Raw genomic sequence first — 19,264 nt, 5'->3', positions numbered from 1 at the left:
TTGATGAAGTTCAAATTGATGAATCTATGCATTTCGTTGAGAAGCCTGTTGAGATTATGGATCGCGAGGTTAAGCAAACCAAGCGCAGTCGTATCCCTATCGTTAAAGTTCGCTGGGAGTCCAAGCGCGGAGCCAAGTTTACATGGGAAAGGGAAGATCAAATGAAGATCAAGTACCCGCACCTGTTCTCTGCGCAACCTACTTCGAGATAAATTTCGGGACGAAATTTCTTAAAGTAGGGGAGACTGTGACATCTGACCCGATCCGACCCGACCCAGGTACCCGTTTCTCTGATCCGATCTCTTTCTTTTATGATTTAATATTTATTTATACTTATATTTTACTTTTAATAATAATAATATATATTTTCCTTCCCGCCTCTTTCTCTCTCTTTCTTTCCGCCGTCCCGTCCCTCTCCTCTCTTTCCGCCTTCTTTTCCCTCTTGTCGCCGTCCCGCCCTTACGCCTTGTTTCCCTCTTTTTCTTCTCTTTGCTTGTCCTTTGTTCCTTCCCGCCTAAGGTTGTCTGCGCAGCTCCACGCGCCAGACTCCCTTACAAGGAATCCTGCGTGAAGACCACCTGTTTCAGCGATACGCGAGACGAACTCTTCTCGCAGCGCGTTAAGAATTGTAATTCTTCTCGCAGTGCGCGAAGGACGGAAGTTCTTCCCGCGACGCGCTAAGGATTTGTAGTTCTTCTCGCAGCGCGCTAAGAATCGTAATTCATCCCTCGACGCGCGAAGAATTATAGTTCTTCCCGCGGCGCGCTAGGAATTTTAGTTCCTCCCGCGGCGCGCTAAGAAATGTGATTCTTCCCGCGGCGCGCGTAGAAATGTAGTTCTTTCCGCGACGCGTTAAGGTTAGTTCTGTCTGCCTTCGCGCTCGCGCTCTCTTGACCTTCTGTGTCTGCCTTCGCGCCTTAGCCTTCTCGCGCTGAACCCTTTGAGTTTCTTCTCGCCGTTTGCTTTTGAGTTGTCTTATCTTTTGAGCTGTTGACCTAATCTGCTTTATGTCTGAAAAGTTGCTTTCGGCGCAGCATGCGCACCAACCCCATTGGTTGACAGAAAAAGTGACTGACATTATCTTTTGAGATCTGCTTTTCCATGCTTTAATCAGTAACTTTATCTGTCCTCTCTCATGCCTTTTTCTGAATCCTGTCAGCCTTTTTCTCTTTTTCCCTGCTACCATATCTTTTGATATCTTTACTTTTCAGAACTTTTTACTGTTGATATCTTTTCTTTTACTTTTGGAGATCTTTTCTAGGGTTTGTGTCCCCTAGGGTTTGCCTATATATAGTACTATTTTCTTAACACTTCACACACTACACTTATTCTCTTCCTCCCTTTTTGCTCTCTGCCGTTGTTCTTCAGCCGCCTCCCTCCTCTCTTGCCTCCGTTTTCTCCTCTCCTCTGCCCTGTTTTCCGGTAATATATTATATATAATAACTTATTAATTATGCTAACTTATAATCAAGACTTAAAACAAATCATTAAAACAATAATCTTGTTTATAGGTTAACTTGTGCTTGTTTAAAGTTGGTTCTTGCTTTATCTATCATCGCATCTTTATCAAGTGAGTAATCTCGTACCTAATCCCTTTTTGCTTTTAATGTTTTGGGATGTTCATGTGTTCATACAAACTTAGAGTCTTAAACTTGTTTATGAGCTTTAGTCGCGCAGTATCCCATGTGTTGAGGACGTTTACTTGGCTGTTTATTTGTATGTGTGTATCATTAACCGCTTTGTTCGGCCTATTCCGAAGTTTTCATGGATCCATTAGATGAACACGGGAGACCTATCGTTTACGGTTTTCTTTGTTTACACTTGCACAGATGTTTTCTCGTTTTTGTGCTCAATTGGGAGCACGGATTGAACTATGAACTATGAGCTATGATCTATCTAGGCTTGATCACAATCTGATTGCACCCTTGTTAAACACCAGACATACACGTGTTGCGCGCAGATTTATGATTATCTATGTATTGTATTAAACTTGATTTCTCACCAACACGCAAGTGTTTGACGTTTATTTTAACACATGTTCAGGTTTGCAGTAGCTGTTTTGGAGCTTGTGGACACATAGGAAGTTTTCTTTATTTTGGACCTAGATTAAAATGTATCAAGACAAGTTATTGCTGTTCGAATATTATGATTTATAATATATTGATTTATGATGATTTATGTTCTCTTGTTTACCCTGCGCGTGCGCGAATGAATGTATTTATTAAATATTGACACCCAATAGTGTCACGAGTAATGAAACAATATGTGGCGCCCCGATGTATAATCCGCCTTTGGTCGGGGTGTTACAATCTTAAGGCGAGCTGGGATATCAGCTAAAAAGGAAGCCCCCGTAAACTTCCTTACAGATCCCACGGAAGGGAGATCCACTCTACGACCGGCAGATTTGCTCGTCTTTGGTTGGGCCGGGGGAAAACACGCTTGTGTTGACCTCAAAGGGGTATCTCCCTTAGCTGGTTTGAGGGATAATGGGTTTGTAGCTGGGCAAGCAATGAAAATGGCTGAAACGAAAAAGGTGGAGAAACATGCTAAAGCCTGCGAAGAGAACCAACATGTTTTTGTCCCTCTGGCTTTTGATACATTTGGCTCATTGGCACCGGAAGCTATCCGTTTCCTAACCAGGGTCCAGCAGGTTGTGCATAGCAATGTGTCGACTCCAAAGGGACAGGGGTATGTCTTTAGCAGGTTAGGGTTTGCAATTTAGAAAGGGGTGGCGGCGCAACTTGTTGCCCGCCTACCTGCTATATTGATGTAATATCTATGTTTCTATATATTGTAGTTGATTTCTGATTTGCCCAACAACAAAACTTGCTCAACTAATGCTTGTTTTATGCATAAACAGTTTTTTTTAGGATTCTTCTAAATATTTGTGTAACATTGTTTATCAAATTTTAAAAATTACTTAATATTCATCATTCAAAATGAAAATCCATATATTTGGTTCGGTTTTATTACACGTAAAACCAAAACTGAACTGAAAGTTTGGTATTTAAGGTAACAAAAAACCAAACCACGGCTTTCGTTTGGGTTCGGTTATGGATCAGATTTTTTTGGTTTAATGCACACCCCTTGATTCTTTTATGTTTCCTATCCTTTAGAAAGTTACTTACTTTATGTACAATTAGTCTATTCCAATTGATCTGTTAATAAGACATCATCATCATCATCGTACTCAGTATATCCCACCAATAACAATGCTATGGTAGGGTCTGAGGAGGGTAAGATGTAGACAGCCTTACCTCTATCCCATAGGGATAGGGAGGCTGCTTCCGGTGAGACCCCCGGCTCGATAGTAGTTTTGCATCAAGCCTTGGACATAAGGCACATAACACTCAATCATCGGGACACCGGCTGATTGGTGCATGTGCCCTTGTCTTTCGGCTATCAAAGCCACCACATGATGCCTGATTAACCTTCCGCCACTTTTAACGTTATTTTCACGTGATTAGTAAAATAACGTCAAAATTAGTGCAATTTTACTTTTGCCCACCCAAGGGTTCACACATATATACATTATATGCGCGCACCGCAAGCACGGCGTGATCTGTTAATAAGACCCAAGAGTTAATTAGTAGTTAAGATTGCAAATGAAAGAAAGAGAAAAGGTAATAAAAATAGAATAGATATAAAGATGGGAAATGTGATGCAAGAGATTTCTTGAAGATCAATAAAATTTGGAGATAATTTAGGGAAAGGTGATTTCAGCTAAACCTGTGACACAAATAGTCTTGTTCTTAAGGACATGTAGTAAAACAGTTTTTATATCAGTGATTTTCCATGTAAGTTCGTAGTTATAAAGACAATAACTGTAACTTTAACATAAATGACAATATCTGTAATTTGCTCTTTGTTTTATTATTTAAACAATTCAAGTAAATGAAGATTTTGGATCCAGTATTTAAGAATCCGTACATAACAGAAAAAAGAAACAATATGAAAACGGTGTACAAATACGAGTTCATAGGACACTTCGTATATCTACTCAGACTCACACTCAATAAGACTTGAACTACCGAATCCATTGCAGGCCTTTTATTTCTATCTTCCTCCACACAACTCAGACCGATCTCAACAAGTTTTGCAGCCTGCTTTCTACTAAACGTCCCCTCCAACCTCGGATCGATTACCTCTTCAATCCATGACTCCTCGTGCTTTTGAATACTTTCTTTTGTTACCTTCACAAACCTCATAAGCTCGGATTATTCCTCTTCTGCTCCTTGAACACTTACGTTAGATATTCGACTTCCTTTTGCTAATTCTAAAACCACAACCCCGTAACTGTAAACATCCACCTTTGCCGTGATAGGCACGTTGTGAGCCCATTCTGGAGCCATGTAACCTCTCGTCCCTCTCATCCTAGTCAACGCTGAGTTTTGTCCACTTAACTTTGCCAAACCAAAATCTGCAATCTTTGGTTGCAATGCACCGTCTAAAAGAATGTTTTCCGGCTTCACGTCACAGTGAATCACCCATTCGAGACACTCGTGGTGCAAATACGCCAACCCTTTTGCTATACCTATTGCAACTTTAAACCGTTCTTTCCAGTTGAGAAAGTTTGAAGAAAACAATCTTTTATCAAGTGAAAGATTCTCTACATACTCGTAAACTAGAAGCTTGCTTTGTTTTTGTGAACAAAATCCCCACATTCGGACGACGTTCATGTGATTAATCTTACCAATCGTGCTCACTTCCGCCAAAAACTCGCCTCCTTCACTCACATCTCCCAGTCTTTTCACAGCCACCACACGTTCGTCTTCTAGAATCCCTTTATAAACAACTCCCGACCCTCCTCGTCCTATCTCCGTCTTAAAGTTCCGTGTCGCATTCACTAGTTCTCGATAACTGAACCCTCTGAATTGACCAGACGTTATTCGGTACCCGTCTTCTAAGCTGGCTAGCAACTGGTTCTTTCAAGAGAATAGCCAGCACCATGATAAGATAACTATAACTTCAACTACACCGATAGCTAAAGCGAATGAGTAAAGATAAACCCAATGAAACTTTGTGCTGGTTGAGTCATACATAGATGGAGATCCCAACATAGATATGGCATTTGTACATGTAGCGTTAGGACTGGTAAGGATTCTGGAAGATGCTGATGTGTTAGTGTCTAACGGTACTTTAAAGTAGATGGTACCTAGGATGTTAGGATATTGGTATCCGTTAAAAAGCGCACTTTTGGCATAACAAACGCCTTCGCCTGTTAGGCGGTAACTAAACGCCTGGCAACGACAATCTGCCAAGCAGATGTCACGACATGATTGGAACGAAACCGGGGACGAGAAGTTTAGATCAAAGCCGTAGTAATCGGTGTATGGTAATGGTAAAAAGTCAAACTTTGATGATGCTTCACATGTTATGTTGAAAGTGGGCTTGCAGCCCTGGCTTAAGTCAACAGGGTCGGTAAACTCGTAACCCCGGGGGCATGAACACTCGGGTCTGTCTTTCTGAATACAAATGCCGTTTCTCCCACATATTCCGTGAATGTTACATGGTTGTGAAATGGCTTGCCATGAAATTGACCATGATCCGGTTGACTCGTTTAAGCTGTAAAGTCTGAGGTTACCGTCATGGTCAATGGTTAGTCTTCTTTTGATCCCCGGACCCATATCTGTAGCAGTAAAAGTCAGCCGATCACTGGAGTTAAAGACACCCAAATCGTTAAAGGATGCGATTCTGCTACTGTTATACAAGGTTCTTCCGAAAGCGAAAGCATCAAATCTGGGATCAGGACTGGGCCAGTATACATTTGAGATTTCCGGGCCGTCATAAATCAGTGTTAAAACGTTAATACTGTTGAAGCTTAAACCAAAATACCCGGATTCAAAACTTCCTCTTTTTGAAGCAGATATCAAACTTTTACTCTTTGTTAGCGTTTGAGATGGTAAAAGAGTGTCGGTTGGAAAATCAAAGCTTTGCCAGATAATCTGACCTTTTTGGTTCTTTAATACTAGATTACCTGTTATTCGACAGAATATATATTTTAGGTTTCTTTGTAATATTGTAAACATATGTTGTGCTCCTACAAATAGTTGGTATTAACTGTATACCTGTGTTAAGCAGCACGGCTATGTTTGCATCAGTTGTGTCACACCCTCAAAATCCACTAACGGAGTTTTACCGTCAGAGGGTGTGAACTAACAGGATCGGAATCATTAGTTATAATCAAACCATAAAAACGTTTAAATGAACATAAGTGCGGAAGCGTAAAACCATAGAAACCAATGTTGCGTCACGCAGGACGTCTTAAAACCCAATAATAACAGTCTAAAAATAGTTTGCATAAACAAAAGCGTTTTCAAGCAATGCATGATCCTATACCGCGCGCCCGCCTCGGCTACCTGAGAATAACATACTAAAAGTGTCAACACGAGGTTGGTGAGTTCACAAGTTTATATAAAATAAAGCGTTTAGCGTTTTGCGTTCAGCGTTCTGCGTTCAGCGTTTTGCGTTTAGCGTTTACCAGATAGTGTTAAATCAATTATATATCTATAGGTAGCTAGCCTATAAAACAAGTATTACTAAGTGTTCGACACCGAAGCTGACTGTTTATCAAGTGCCTTGTCACCAGGTCATCCAGACCATGGTACGTGTTAGCCAAAATTACACCCGCTAGACCTCCAGTCGAGTTTAGCGTTGGGTGGGGTTTGTCAAACCCAGTAGTACTACTCAACAGTGACTCGCTATTCCAAATATTAACCGGTTCGATGTGTAGGACTTCAAATGTTTCGTTTGCCACTTAGCCTTTACAAGTGATATATAATTTACTAACAAAATCTTAAATGCGTTTATCGGAGTATGTTATCTCCCCCAAGTGAAAAGCGTTTAAAACAGTTTAAAGGGGTAAGTGAAACTCACTGTTTGTGAAGTATTTCCCAAAATAATTCACCAAAGGATGCGTGTCACAGAAAAACTCTCTCTAGCGTTCTAAAACAACAAAGAGATTTTTCTAAGTGTCAGAAATATTATCGAGTCTCTAGACTCGGCACATAATACCTATGCACACAATATATTTCGTGTTTCGTTTGTGAATCGTGTGTGACTTTAACAAGTACATCTGTGATACGTTGCATGTGTGAGCAATTATTTACGTGTCATGTATTAATAATGTACATCACTAGCAATTACTTCCCGTAAGGGCAATTTGGTCACACATAACAATTAACTAGCAATTATTCCCCGCAAGGGCAATTTGGTCAAAACACGACAACTATTTAACAAGTATTCTCCACAGGGGCAATTTGGTCTAAACATAACAATTATATAGCAAGTATCATGTTTCATGCATTTTCACAAAATTCAGCAGCTAGTTTCATCGAGACAGAAATTCTACTTGAAAGACTGTACTATTCCACCGATCATAGCATCTCAATTAATTTACCAAAAATCATCACAAAAGCATATATGTGTTAGGTTTCCAGAACATGTTTTATTTTATTTTTATTCCTCATAGATTTCTCATAATGATCAAAACATTACAGCAAGCTCATAACAGTCAAATTCATGCGCAACAGAATGTTATTTGAAATTACCGTTAAATGAAAAATCCAACAAATGCAAGACCACTTGGGTTAGGTTCCTAACTCAACAAGTCAACTTCCAGAAGTGGAACCAACCCAATTGGTCTCGTGGTTCATGAGATATAACATTTACAAAACAACCTAACAGCAGGTCTAACAACTCAGCTTTGCACCACGTTTTTGTAAAATCATAAAGGTTAACTTTTACACGTCCAAAAATTGCAAATTTACATTCTTTAGAAACTAGACTCAACCTAGTTTACTTTAGTATCAACTATCTCAACCAATTTTCACATTTACACCCCGTTACAGTCAATTGAACATCAACAACACAATCTGTCCAGAAACTGTTTGCATCCAAACTCAACATATTAACTATCTATGGACCACAAATCATTCATATAACATTCTAGACACTATAACCACTATCCATGCATATCAATTACACCATACACACATGGTTAGGGTTTTATTTGATCTCAAACTCAAAGACACAACAATTAACATGCAATAGCACCAATACTAGCTATCAATTCGACAATCAATACATCTTTCAATCAAAACAAGACACATGAACACCATCACATATAAAAATCAGACCTAGGGTTTATAATTAACCCATTAAAATCGAAATTAAGCATAGAGGATGCATAGGATAGTTGTTTATACCTTCCTAACACCTTAATCTTCAATCAAACTTGAACAATCTTGATTGTATGTGTGTATATGAGGCCGATCGCAAGGGGGGGGGGGGGGGATTAGAGCTGCCGTCGGGTTTGGGAGGGAGAGAAAGAGTGTTAGGGTTTTATATTTATTAATAATAATAATAACATGTTACACTTTAGTCCCTCAACTTCTAGTTTGTACTTTTCTAGCTTAATTAACTAGTTCTAGCACATTGAGTTAACGTTTATAACAATGTTATCACATAACACATAAGTCTAACACATAATTATCACATAATTATTGTTTTGACGTTTTTCATTTATTCACCAATCGTTTGCGTCAACTCGTTTGCGTTTCGGTGCAATTCCCGAAAGACTACACATGTAGTAAGTGTTAAACGTCATTTAAACCCTAGTTTAAATGTAATGAGGTGTGTGTTATAGATTCCGTGATCTTTAAGTTTGAATTGACGGAGTTGAGTTAACGGGGTTAACCTGAAATTGACGAATGTCACAAGTTGGTGTTGCGTTAGTCTGCCACACGATGGTGTCATCCACGTCGGTTAAAACCATGGCTCCCTTTGTTTCAAAGGTTAACTTTGAGCCATGCCCGTTAACCGGTGTGTTGCGGTTAGCAGTCCAAACGACGGTGCGGTCTTTGGAGTTTGTGAGCCATATTGCAAACCAGAAGGCGTTGGTTTGGAAGCTATAGAAGCCACATGTGAATGAGTTGTCTGGAGACGTGATGACGTGTGAGTCGTCTTCAACAGATATAGACGAGCCTCTTTGAAGACGATCACGAGTTGTATTCTTTGATGCTGTGAAAGAACACAAGAGAAAAAGAAGGAGAAGGAATGCTTTCATCATAATTTGATGTTTAATGTTTTGGTGAACTAGAACTATACACCGAGTTGGTATTTAACATTGTATTCATAATTCTTAGAAGTTGACCTTGAGTGTTTGTAAATGAATATTGATACTGAAGAGGTAGGTCCCAGCAGAGCCCAGTTGGACCCGCAAGACTCACCTTGAAGAGGGACGTCTGCGCAGAAACCAACTGGATCCGCAGGACCCACCATGCTCAGAGACGTGACGTCCTTACGCGCAGTACGCAAGCTGTTCCCGCAGGAAATGCCTCCCAATGGTGAAGGACTCCGCCTGTTCCCGCAGCTTCGGATACAAGCCATCAGGGAAGGCCACCCGCGCAGCAAGGCTACACGCACAAGGCACTTAGCTCTCAATCACTCAGTGTCACCTGAAGGAATGAGCAAAGCCGGGAACAATCCCGTACAAGGGCGGGAGGGGGAATACTCCCGCCCAAATAAGCCAGTCCGTACGATACGGGAAGATCTTCTGTACTGTACCTGACGAGGTATGGGCAAAAGATCTGACTAAAGATACGACAGCTTATTGACAACAGTATGGCGAGCAGCATGCTCCTGTACTGTATGTCACTATTAGCCGCTGCCTACTCACCAACTACTGCCATACCACGTGCATAGCCGGCAGTTGGTGGAAAAGGAATAGTACACAGCAGGCCTGGTCACTATCAGCCGCTGCCTACCCACCAACTACCAGCAGGGCACGTGCGTAGGCCACTGTTGGTGGAACAGGAATACTATTGCAGCCGGCCACACCTCCTTGGAAACCTACCTTCGGCTATAAATACCACAAATGGTATGATCATCTTATCTTATCACATTATCATATTATACCTGATATCTGCTCTAGCAATCTCTTAATATACATTTATATTTAAAGAGCAATCTAGTCTGATTCTCACGCCGGAGGGTGGTCACAAGGAGGAACCCCCCCCCCCCCCCTTCTCAGTGACAAGCTCACGGTGTCTGTTTTGCAGGTTATCAGAAGAACCATCTTTACCGGGTCTAACCCCTCGTGGGAAACATCTATCGTTAGGTTATCCGTAGTCTGCCCGGGGTCCGGTTAGTGTTTCTTCAGATACCATGATTGATGTTGATGAAATGAAATATAATATATTATGACGCAAATAATCAGGTTGTATCTGGCTGCTGTTTGTATGTCAACCATGAGGTCCATGAGGACAATTCCTTATTTATTTTTTACTTTGTAATTATCTTTATCAAGCTTAATGTTAATTGTTGCAAAGTTTGATAGGGGAAAATTATAGTATGATATACCAAAATAAGATGATATTATTTAATGATCAGCAGCCTACATTAACTATGGTTACTAAGGCTGTAAACGAACCAAACATTCGGTGGAAGGTTTGTTTATGTTCGTTCGTTTAATAATTGATAAACAAACACATACAAGAATTTTTTTTCGTTTAATTAAATGAACGAACATGGATAGAGGTTGCTTTCATTCATTTGTGTTCGGAAACGTTCGCTAATGTGTTCATTTATGTTCTTTAACGTTCATTTGTTTATGTTCGTTAATTATAAGTTTGTTTTATATTTTTTAAAATTTTACTTGTAATAACCAACCGAACATTTAAATTTTATATTTTATTGTTTATGTACAATTTGTTTTCTTAAAGTTTTGTTTTATTAAATCTTGTTTTAACTAACAAGTGGTAACATGTGCTTCCTTGGCATTATTAGTGTGAAATCACCAACCGGGAGATGATTGTGTTTATAATTTTATCTCATATGCTTAACTTTATATTTAAATAATGTGATTATATCAAATGTTTTGGATTAAGAATTTTCTTTTATTTTTTTTAGTGCATGTTTGTTTGCGTTCGTAAACAAGTTCAGTTTCTTAACGAACGAACACAAACAAGGATTTTCGTTTGGTTAATGTTCATGAACCGTTTGTCAACAATTTTATGCTAAAAAACGAACATGAACAATACTTTGTTTGGTTCGTTTACAGCCCTAGGTTACTTTATATTCAACAAAAAAAACATGCACCCAAAAACAGCTACAGAAGTAGAACAATATTGATTGAGGGCAAGAGTCAGGTATAGTGTTTAAATTCTACAGTATTTATACAATCGTAGAAGACGCATAATCACGTCATAAGATACAAATTAAAAAAAAATGATGTCAATGGAAATACATGGACTTCTTTAAGGTGTTTTTCCTCCCAAAAAAATAAGCTAAAAAAATTTAATCTTAAGTGATAGATTAGGTTTCCATAGGAGTCCTCTTCTTAGCTTCGCTGTAGAGAATCACCCCCAACACAGTGAGCAAGTACCCTAGCATCCCTGTTACCGACACCGGATTCTTGAATATCAATATCGACACCACAACAGCAACCGCTCCTTTAGCGTTTCCAAGCACCTACAGTTTTAAAAATATTATTAATCATACTTTCAAAACTATACAATACTATAGGCTTATGGAATGAGAGAGCGTAAAACATACCTGGAGTGTCAAAGCGCTTGTGTGCTTAGTAACCAAGAAATTGGTCAGATTTACACAATACGCCATTGCAGAATTGAAGAGCAGATACCAAACCACATTGACATCTTTCCTAGCGAGAGCTATGGTGATGCCAACCACATTGTCTTCCATTAACAACGTCGCTGGAAGCAATATCACAACCGCTACTGGCGCCATGTATAGCAACAGGTTCATAGAATTCAGTTTTTCCCTATTATTATGCAATCAAGTTACAGCCAATCACAGCTTAACAAACAAAAGGAGCGTAATTGAAGAGAAAGAGGGATTACCCTTCAGACGATAATAATATCCCCTGAAGCACCGACTTTAATGCCCTTGCAGCTGTAGCACCGATACACATGATGAAACCAAATAAATGAAAACTCGGTTCACCCTGCATCCATACAAGAGATGCTTATGAGCAAACAGAACACAGTATTACCTAACACTTCTGAACAACTTTAGGTGTAACCATTGCATTTAACATTTCAAACTAGCAAGTGCAGATAATCAAGATATAGTTGGAGAATCGGAAAATAATTCGACCAACATTTTATACGAAAAGGAAAGGAATTCTGTCCCACGGTAACAGAAAGACGTCACATTAACACAATCAAGTAGTGTTTACTATTTACTATCGAACGTGAGGCTACTTAAGACTACACAAGCCAATAAAATCTCAAATTAATGCGAGTTGCTTATGTAAATATTTCAACATTCCATTCACACGGTTTTAGTCTAGCATACAACACAACTCCCATATCCTAATTAAACCGGATCAATAATATATCGACACTAACATAACCGCATAAATCATTCGAATTGTGATCCTTATGCTAACGGGGCAAAACTACGACCCTGATTCCTTTAAATCATATATTCTAAGCTCAAATTTACATCTCTCTTATCTTATTCGAACCGTACCAATATTAATTGAATGAACATAACATAACAAAATTAGAGATCTTACCCCACTGGCAATAACAACACCAGTAACAACAGGAACCAGAGTCAAATAAGTCAACCAAGCTTCCCTCTTAACCGTCATAACATACGCAAACACCGCGGTAAAGAACGGCGTAGTCGCCCCGACCGCCTGCGTAAACGACACGGGCAGGTACCTCAAGCTGACATTCCCACTAACCACAGACGCACAAAACACAAGACTCAGCACCGAGATCTTGAGAAACTGAGGTCTAGACCTAAGAGTCTGCAAGGGGACCATCTTCATCCAGACAATGGCAATGTAACTGAGCAAAGAGCAAGCGGTCATGTGGCACATGGTGAGGAAGATCGGGTACTTGAAGCCGTAGTTGGATAGCAAGTACTTGTTTAGGAGTAAGACGCCAATGTTGGAAGCGTACCATGAGGACACCAGGCCGATTGTGAACCACTGGCCCGTGGGTGGCTTCATGGTTTGGAATTGAAATCGGAATTAGCTAGGGTTTGTGGGTTTTGATAAACATAGGGGTTTGGGGGTGAAATTGAAGTGATGGGTATTGTGGATCTGAGTTGAGTTGAGTTGGATTTATTAATGGGTTTGATATGAACACGGTGAGGGTGTTTTATTACGGCGAAAGAGGAATTTTTTGCCGGCTGGGTGGGTGGCTCAGTGGTGATTTGAATATTTTAAAGAGGCTGTTGTGTGTGTAATGTGTATGTATGTATGTATGTATGTATGTATGCCAGTTGTATATTACATTCACAGCCCCTATAGTTTTGGATCTCACTCACAAAATACGCGTTTTGGTTTGATTTGTGTTTGTTACTACATATACATAGTTTAGTTTAAAAGATTTAAATGTTAGATAATTAGTAGACTAAGTACTACATATATGTAGTTTTTTAATCTATTTTCAGACGTTGGCAGCTAAACTTCTTTGTTCTCTAATGATAATCACCGAAATAGTTGAAACAATGAGTATGATACAACCTGTTGAAGTTAACAGGTTATCTAACATAGTTGAGTGTTAAACGCATGAAATCACCAAAAGTATATGTACTTAACAACTTCATGGAAATCATGTCAAGCTTACTTAAAATTTAGATTAAATACCAAATGAGATCAAACCCTAGACCTTTACGCAACCATGAAGAATTTAGATACTCGTGGTAACGTGAATGATGATGAAATCCGAAATCGAAAGGCATGATTTTGGTGTTGAAATGACTTGTTCACTCAAGTTTTTTCGTCCTTTATCTTCCCTTGGCTTCTCCTGATGATGAACACCCGAAAAATGACAGACTAGGAATGATAATCGCCATAAAATCGCACGTAATTGATGAAAAGAATACTCATACGCCCGCCCAAAAACAAGAGTTTTCGCTGCAATACATGAAAATTACATTGGGTTGATGCTGGATGGAGCGTAAGAACACAGTGCTAGGCATATTAGTATGTTGGTTGTTGTTCTTGCGTAATCTTGATTCTCGCACACATGTCATGACTTCCGTAGCTTGTGTACTATCATTGTGCATATCTTAGCAAAATCATACATAATATAAACAAAAACCAAAAACTAATCATCACACATCCGAATCCAACTGCAAAAATTGAATAATTTAATTTGATTAGGCCGAGTAACTCAAAATTCGACTAATCGCACCAGTTTTGATCCACTTGTATAGGGCTTGACAACCTTTTAGGATATCACCCTTCAATTTATGTGTCATAATGCTACACTAATATTAATTTCTTATATGTTTAATTAAGAAAATAAAAGGCATTACTAAAATTTCTAAGTCAACAATAAACAAAATTTTGTCGTATGTTAATTTACTTCCTGAGTTATTGTTAAATACACTAAATAACTTTTGTGTTATATGTTGTCTTGTGAATTGTATCAAAACCCAATTTTGTAAATGATAACTTGGATGAGGGTGCAATTAAATGAACATGAAAAAGTAAAGGAATGTAAGTTGTAAAATGTTTAGTCCTTGAGGCATTTTATATTCACACCGACGGTATTTGGTGAACGTGTAGTTTATTAGACAACGACGAGTAAGAGGATATATAATGTAAATATGCGTATCACGAGAAGAATAAACTAATCAACTGAAGAAACACTAATCGGCCCCGGGCAGATTACGGATAATCTGGGGGTTAAATAGATGTTTCCCACGAGGGGTTAGACCCGGCAAAGATGGTTCTTCTGATAACCTGCAAAACAGACACCGTGAGCTCGTCACTGAGAAGGGGGGGTTCCTCCTTGTGACCACCCTCCGGCGTGAGAATCAGACTAGATTGCTCTTGAATATAAGTGTATATTAAAAGATTGCTAGAGCAGATATCAGGTATAATATGTAAGATACAAGATAGTATATGATAAGATATCATAAGATGAGATGATCATACCATTTGGGGTATTTATAGCCGAAGGTAGGTTTCCAAGAAGGTATAGCCGGCTGAATAGTATTCCTGTTCTACCAACTGTGGTCTACGCACGTGCCATGCTGGTAGTTGGTAGGTAGGCAGCGGCTGACAGTGACCAGGCCTGCTGTGTACTATTCCTTTTCCACCAACTGCCGGCTATGCACGTGGTATGACAGGAGTTGGTGAGTAGGCAGCGGCTAATAGTGACATACAGTACAAGAGCATGCTGCTCGCCATACTGTTGTCAATGAGCTGTCGTATCTTTGGTCAGATCTTTTGCCCATACCTCGTCAGGTACAGTACAAAAGATCTTCCCGTATCGTACGGACTGGCTTATTTGGGCGGGAGTATTCCCCCTCCCGCCTTTGTGCGGGATTGTTCCCGGCTTTGCTCATTCCTTCAGGTGACAACTGAATTATTGAGAGCTAAGTGCCTTGTGCGTGTAGCCTTGCTGCGCGAGTGGCCTTCCCTGATGGCTTGTATCCGCAGCTGCGGGAACAGGCGGAGTACTTCACCATTGGGAGGCATTTCCTGCGGGAACAGCTTGCGTACTGCGCGTAAGGACGTCACGTCTCTGAGCATGGTGGGTCCTGCGGATCCAGTTGGTTTCTGCGCAGACGTCTCTCTTCAAGGTGAGTCCTACGGGTCCAACTGGGCTCTGCTGGGACCTACCTCTTCAAGTCCCCCCAGTCCAATGTTCTTCTCATGAATGTTTAATAAAGTGAGGTGAACTTTTGGACTTAAGCAAAAGGTTTTGAAAAGGGTTTAGTTTTAAGGTTTTCCATAAGGATTCTTCCCGCGGAAGTCCTTGTGTCACTTGCAGAAATTCCCGACTTTCCTGCTTGATCTTTGGGTATGATGCGGGTAGGTCTGTAACCTCCTCGCAAGTCAGGAGCGTTGAGTCCCACTTGTGTGGATTCTCCATGAGGTTTTGGTAGTTTTGAACATAGTGATCAATTATGTTAAAACCACCAATTCCATCCTGGAGCTTCAAACAATGTAGTTCTCGACGTTCCCGCTATGCGGGGATGTTATTCCCGTTTCCGCAAGCATTGACCAGAAGATCCTTCTTGGTTTCAATTCCCTGCGTAGCGCTAGGTATGTGAAGGGTTTTGCCTTGACACTGTACCCGCACTCGTCTTACGGTTACTTTACTTCCAAGGTATTCCTGGCGTCAATTCCCTGCGGGTGCTAAGTATGTGAAGGGTTTTGCCTTGACACTGTACCCGCACCCGTCTTATAGTTACTTGGTTGCCAAGGTATTCCTGGCGTCAATTCCCTGCGGGTGCTAAGCATGTGAAGGGTTTTGCCTTAACACTGTACCCGCACCCGTCTTATAGTTACTTGGTCGACGAGGTATTCTTGGCTTCAATTCCCTGCAGGTGCTAAGTATGTGAAGGGTTTTGCCTTAACACTGTACCCGCACCTGTCTTACAGTTACTTGGTTGCCAAGGTAAGGGGTATTTTCCCGCTTTTGAATCTTTTTGAATTTTTGAAATTCGAAGAGTTGGTGAAAGGATAAGAACAGTCCGAACTGTTGAAACGTCGTGCGACGGTTTCTTCTGACTGTGTCAGGACGTGCAGGAAGTTATGGTGACGTGACAGTACATGGTCATTCCAGACGCTTTTTCAGGCGCGTGGGCGCGATTTTTCGGGCGCTTGGCCGCGAAATTAATGGCACGCGTCCTTTCAACAGCTGTTGCCAGCTTGCTTTTTGCCACGTGTCATAGTTTCATTGCACCTGCGATTTCTCTCTCTTTCGCATTAAATTCATCGCATTAATTGCGATTAGTATATAAAGGGGGAGAGGGTCCTTTGTAATCCACACTTTCACTTTTCTCTTCATCTTCAAAACGATTTCCGGCGAATACTCACCTTTTCAGTCGAGCATTCTCTTGAAATCGTTCTCTTCTTTCATACCTGCAAGATGTCTTCTCACGATCTTGAGGCTACAGCCCAGGAGGCTGGGGTGTACGCCGATGACAAGAGTACTGCTGGCGAGTGCCAGTGTGCTCTGCCTGTCGATCTATATCAGTACATCGTCAGGAAGTTCATGCTCGAGTCTCTCGAGCCTGAGTTTCCTGAACCTCATCAGACGGTGTATGATGCCCCCAGAGGCAAGATCGGGGTATATGCCGTATTCTTTGTCTATGGGAATCTTAGGTTCCCCTTGACAAAGTTTGTGTACCGTGTCCTGGAGAGGCACGGTGTACACCTGACCGAGGTACACCCGATGGCAATCGCGAAGATTCGCCACTTCGAGTGGGTGTGCCGGATTCTGGGCGTTGAGCCCTTCGTCGACCACCTGATGACCTTCTACTCTTGGAGGTGCATCCAGGGGTGGTATACTCTGATAACCCGGATCAAGGGTTTGAAGATTTGCGCAACCGAGCGCAGTCTTCGTTCGTGGAAGCGGGAGTTCTTTTATATCTCCGCTCGCGCCATCCCCCTTGCCATGAAACCCCAGCCTTCACGCCTCCAACTATCAGGAGGCGGAATGGTTCTCAAAGATTTCCCGAGTCCAATCTCCGGTTTACCGGTTTGCGGAGTCCGGGATGGTGATGCTCGGGATGAGCCGGGTGTGGAAGGATGCGGAGGCGCGAAAGATCCCGATCGTCCTTGAATACGGTTTGAACTCTATCCCTTACGGTATGCTCTGTCTTCTTTGTTTGTATAGGTTTGTCTTCTAACTGTTTTTCTTTTATTTTAGAGGGGAACGACTTGCAGTCGCTCTTGTATCCGCGGGAGGCTGATAGTCCCGCTCGGATGGGTACTCGTGATCTAGATGAGAACGAGTTGCCCATCCTTGAACAGACGGCAGATCGGTTCGTGGAGGTCTACCCGCCAGGCCACGAGATCCTGAGCGCCAGGCGGCCAGGTAAGGCGTTATTCAACCCTCGACCCCTCAATGCTGAAACCTCTGCTGGAATTCCTCTAATCTTGTGTTCTGATGAGGAATCCGCAGATGGTCCTCCGTTGGTGCGGAAGAAGAAGTCTGCCGGCGGGAAGGGGAAGGCGAAGGTGGCCTCCACTGCCGATCCGGTGCCTCGGTCTGATTCAGAGACCGAGAGCGAGGAGGTGGCGGGGAACCCTGGTGGTGATAAGACCACTGCTCCGGAGGCTGCGACTGTCACCTCCGGAGAGGCCCTGATGACGACGGTGAGCGGCGTAAAGAGGCCGGCTCCATCGGGTTCGTCCCCGCCTGTCCGCACTTTTAGGCTCAAGAAAACCCGTAAGTACAAACTTCCTTTTTTTTTTAACTTCGTAGCTTTCCATCATTAATACTTATCTTCTTTGCGCAGGCGTGGATGCTACCGCATTCCAGGATGGAGCGGGGAGGAGTACCTCCGGACCCATGACGGTAGGCTTGGTCAGCCTACCTGAGGCGACGACCCAGGCGGCTGCGCCTGCTTCCGTTGGTTCAGTTGCTCACCCCGTTGAGCCAACTGTTCCAACTGTGATGACATCACCGCCGGCTGTCAGTGCCATATTTACCGCATCTTTCACTGAGCCGGCGGTTACTTTTTCTGCGCATTCCGCAGCGGCGACCACGGTTGTGAGTTCACCTCCGGTGAGTTCACCTCCGTTGGTTTCTACCGCGGCGGCCTCCATGCCTCCGACGTCGGCAGCTACAGCCGATCCTTCAGGTATGCTTGGGGCTTCTCGCCAACCTCTGCCTCCTTCCCATCTGCCTGACCTCTTGGATGGATTTCCCTTGGGTTCAGGTGATGGGTTTGGCGGCTATCGGCCTGTTGTTGACCCTACAGGTGCGTAGGGTTCTTTTGGCCTTTTTTTTTTTTTATATATCATCTTTTCCTAACTGCTTTTTGTTTTTTGCAGTGTCGGATTCCAATGAAGTGTATGTTCCACGATGGAACATCCGCCGAGGAACAACCCTTCGCACACCTGTGGAGTGCGTGGAGTTGGCTCGTCACGCAGCTCCGAGTGGTGCGTTGGGGGAAGCCATGGCTAGCTACCAGGAGGGTAGGCTAACCAATGAGCTTCGGGTTCTCCTGGCCCGGATGCAGCCGCGCGTCGAGCTGCTTTGTCGTGAAAACGACAAGTTAAAAGCAGCTCGCATTCAAGAAGTAGCTCAGGCGCGGGCTGTCCGGGAGGAGAATAGGAGGCTTACCGCAGTGGCTGCGGAAAAGGAGAAGGCCTTCAAGGCCCTCAAGGTTGAAGTTCAGGCCCGGCTCGAGGCCCGTTCCAAGGCTGCCCAAGCTGTTAACGAACAGCTTCAGCTGGCTAAGGAAACTGCGCGGAACGCAACCGAGAGGGCCACCAAGGCTGAAGCTGTTGCTGAGCCTTTACGCCTCG

At 42.2% G+C, this 19,264-nt stretch overlaps 1 protein-coding gene and 1 pseudogene across 2 annotated transcripts; both read right to left on the bottom strand.

Moving 5' to 3' along the window:
• Positions 1–3,677: 3,677 nt before the first annotated feature.
• LOC143612115 (putative receptor protein kinase ZmPK1) lies at positions 3,678–9,067 on the bottom strand (annotated as a pseudogene). Its single transcript, XR_013149895.1, has 3 exons — positions 8,719–9,067; positions 6,069–6,113; positions 3,678–5,977 (listed from the first exon to the last, which is right to left on the bottom strand). The product of XR_013149895.1 is annotated as a putative receptor protein kinase ZmPK1 (transcript).
• Positions 9,068–11,105: 2,038 nt separating this feature from the next.
• On the bottom strand, positions 11,106–13,144 carry LOC143612108 (putative sugar phosphate/phosphate translocator At3g11320). Its single transcript, XM_077086174.1, has 4 exons — positions 12,545–13,144; positions 11,865–11,968; positions 11,557–11,785; positions 11,106–11,472 (listed from the first exon to the last, which is right to left on the bottom strand). The coding sequence occupies exons 1-4, from the start codon at positions 12,986–12,988 to the stop codon at positions 11,317–11,319; spliced, it is 933 nt and encodes a 310-aa protein (XP_076942289.1). The 5' UTR covers positions 12,989–13,144; the 3' UTR covers positions 11,106–11,316.
• Positions 13,145–19,264: the final 6,120 nt, after the last annotated feature.

This window comes from Bidens hawaiensis, unplaced genomic scaffold (genome assembly GCF_021521415.1).
Source record: "Bidens hawaiensis isolate Kalapana, Puna unplaced genomic scaffold, B.hawaiensis_p1.1 tig00033232_1, whole genome shotgun sequence".
NCBI lineage: Eukaryota > Viridiplantae > Streptophyta > Magnoliopsida > Asterales > Asteraceae > Bidens > Bidens hawaiensis.
This window is presented reverse-complemented; position numbering and strand designations above follow the sequence as displayed.

Excerpts from the sequence above, each read along its gene's own strand:
- LOC143612108 (XM_077086174.1), bottom strand. The coding sequence starts at position 12,988 with ATGAAGCCACCCACGGGCCAGTGGTTCACAATCGGCCTGGTGTCCTCA. Across the intron at positions 11,969-12,544 it reads GTGTTGTTATTGCCAGTGGG|GGTGAACCGAGTTTTCATTT; the intron begins GTAAGATCTCTA and ends GTATGGATGCAG. Across the intron at positions 11,473-11,556 it reads CAAGCGCTTTGACACTCCAG|GTGCTTGGAAACGCTAAAGG; the intron begins GTATGTTTTACG and ends TTAAAACTGTAG.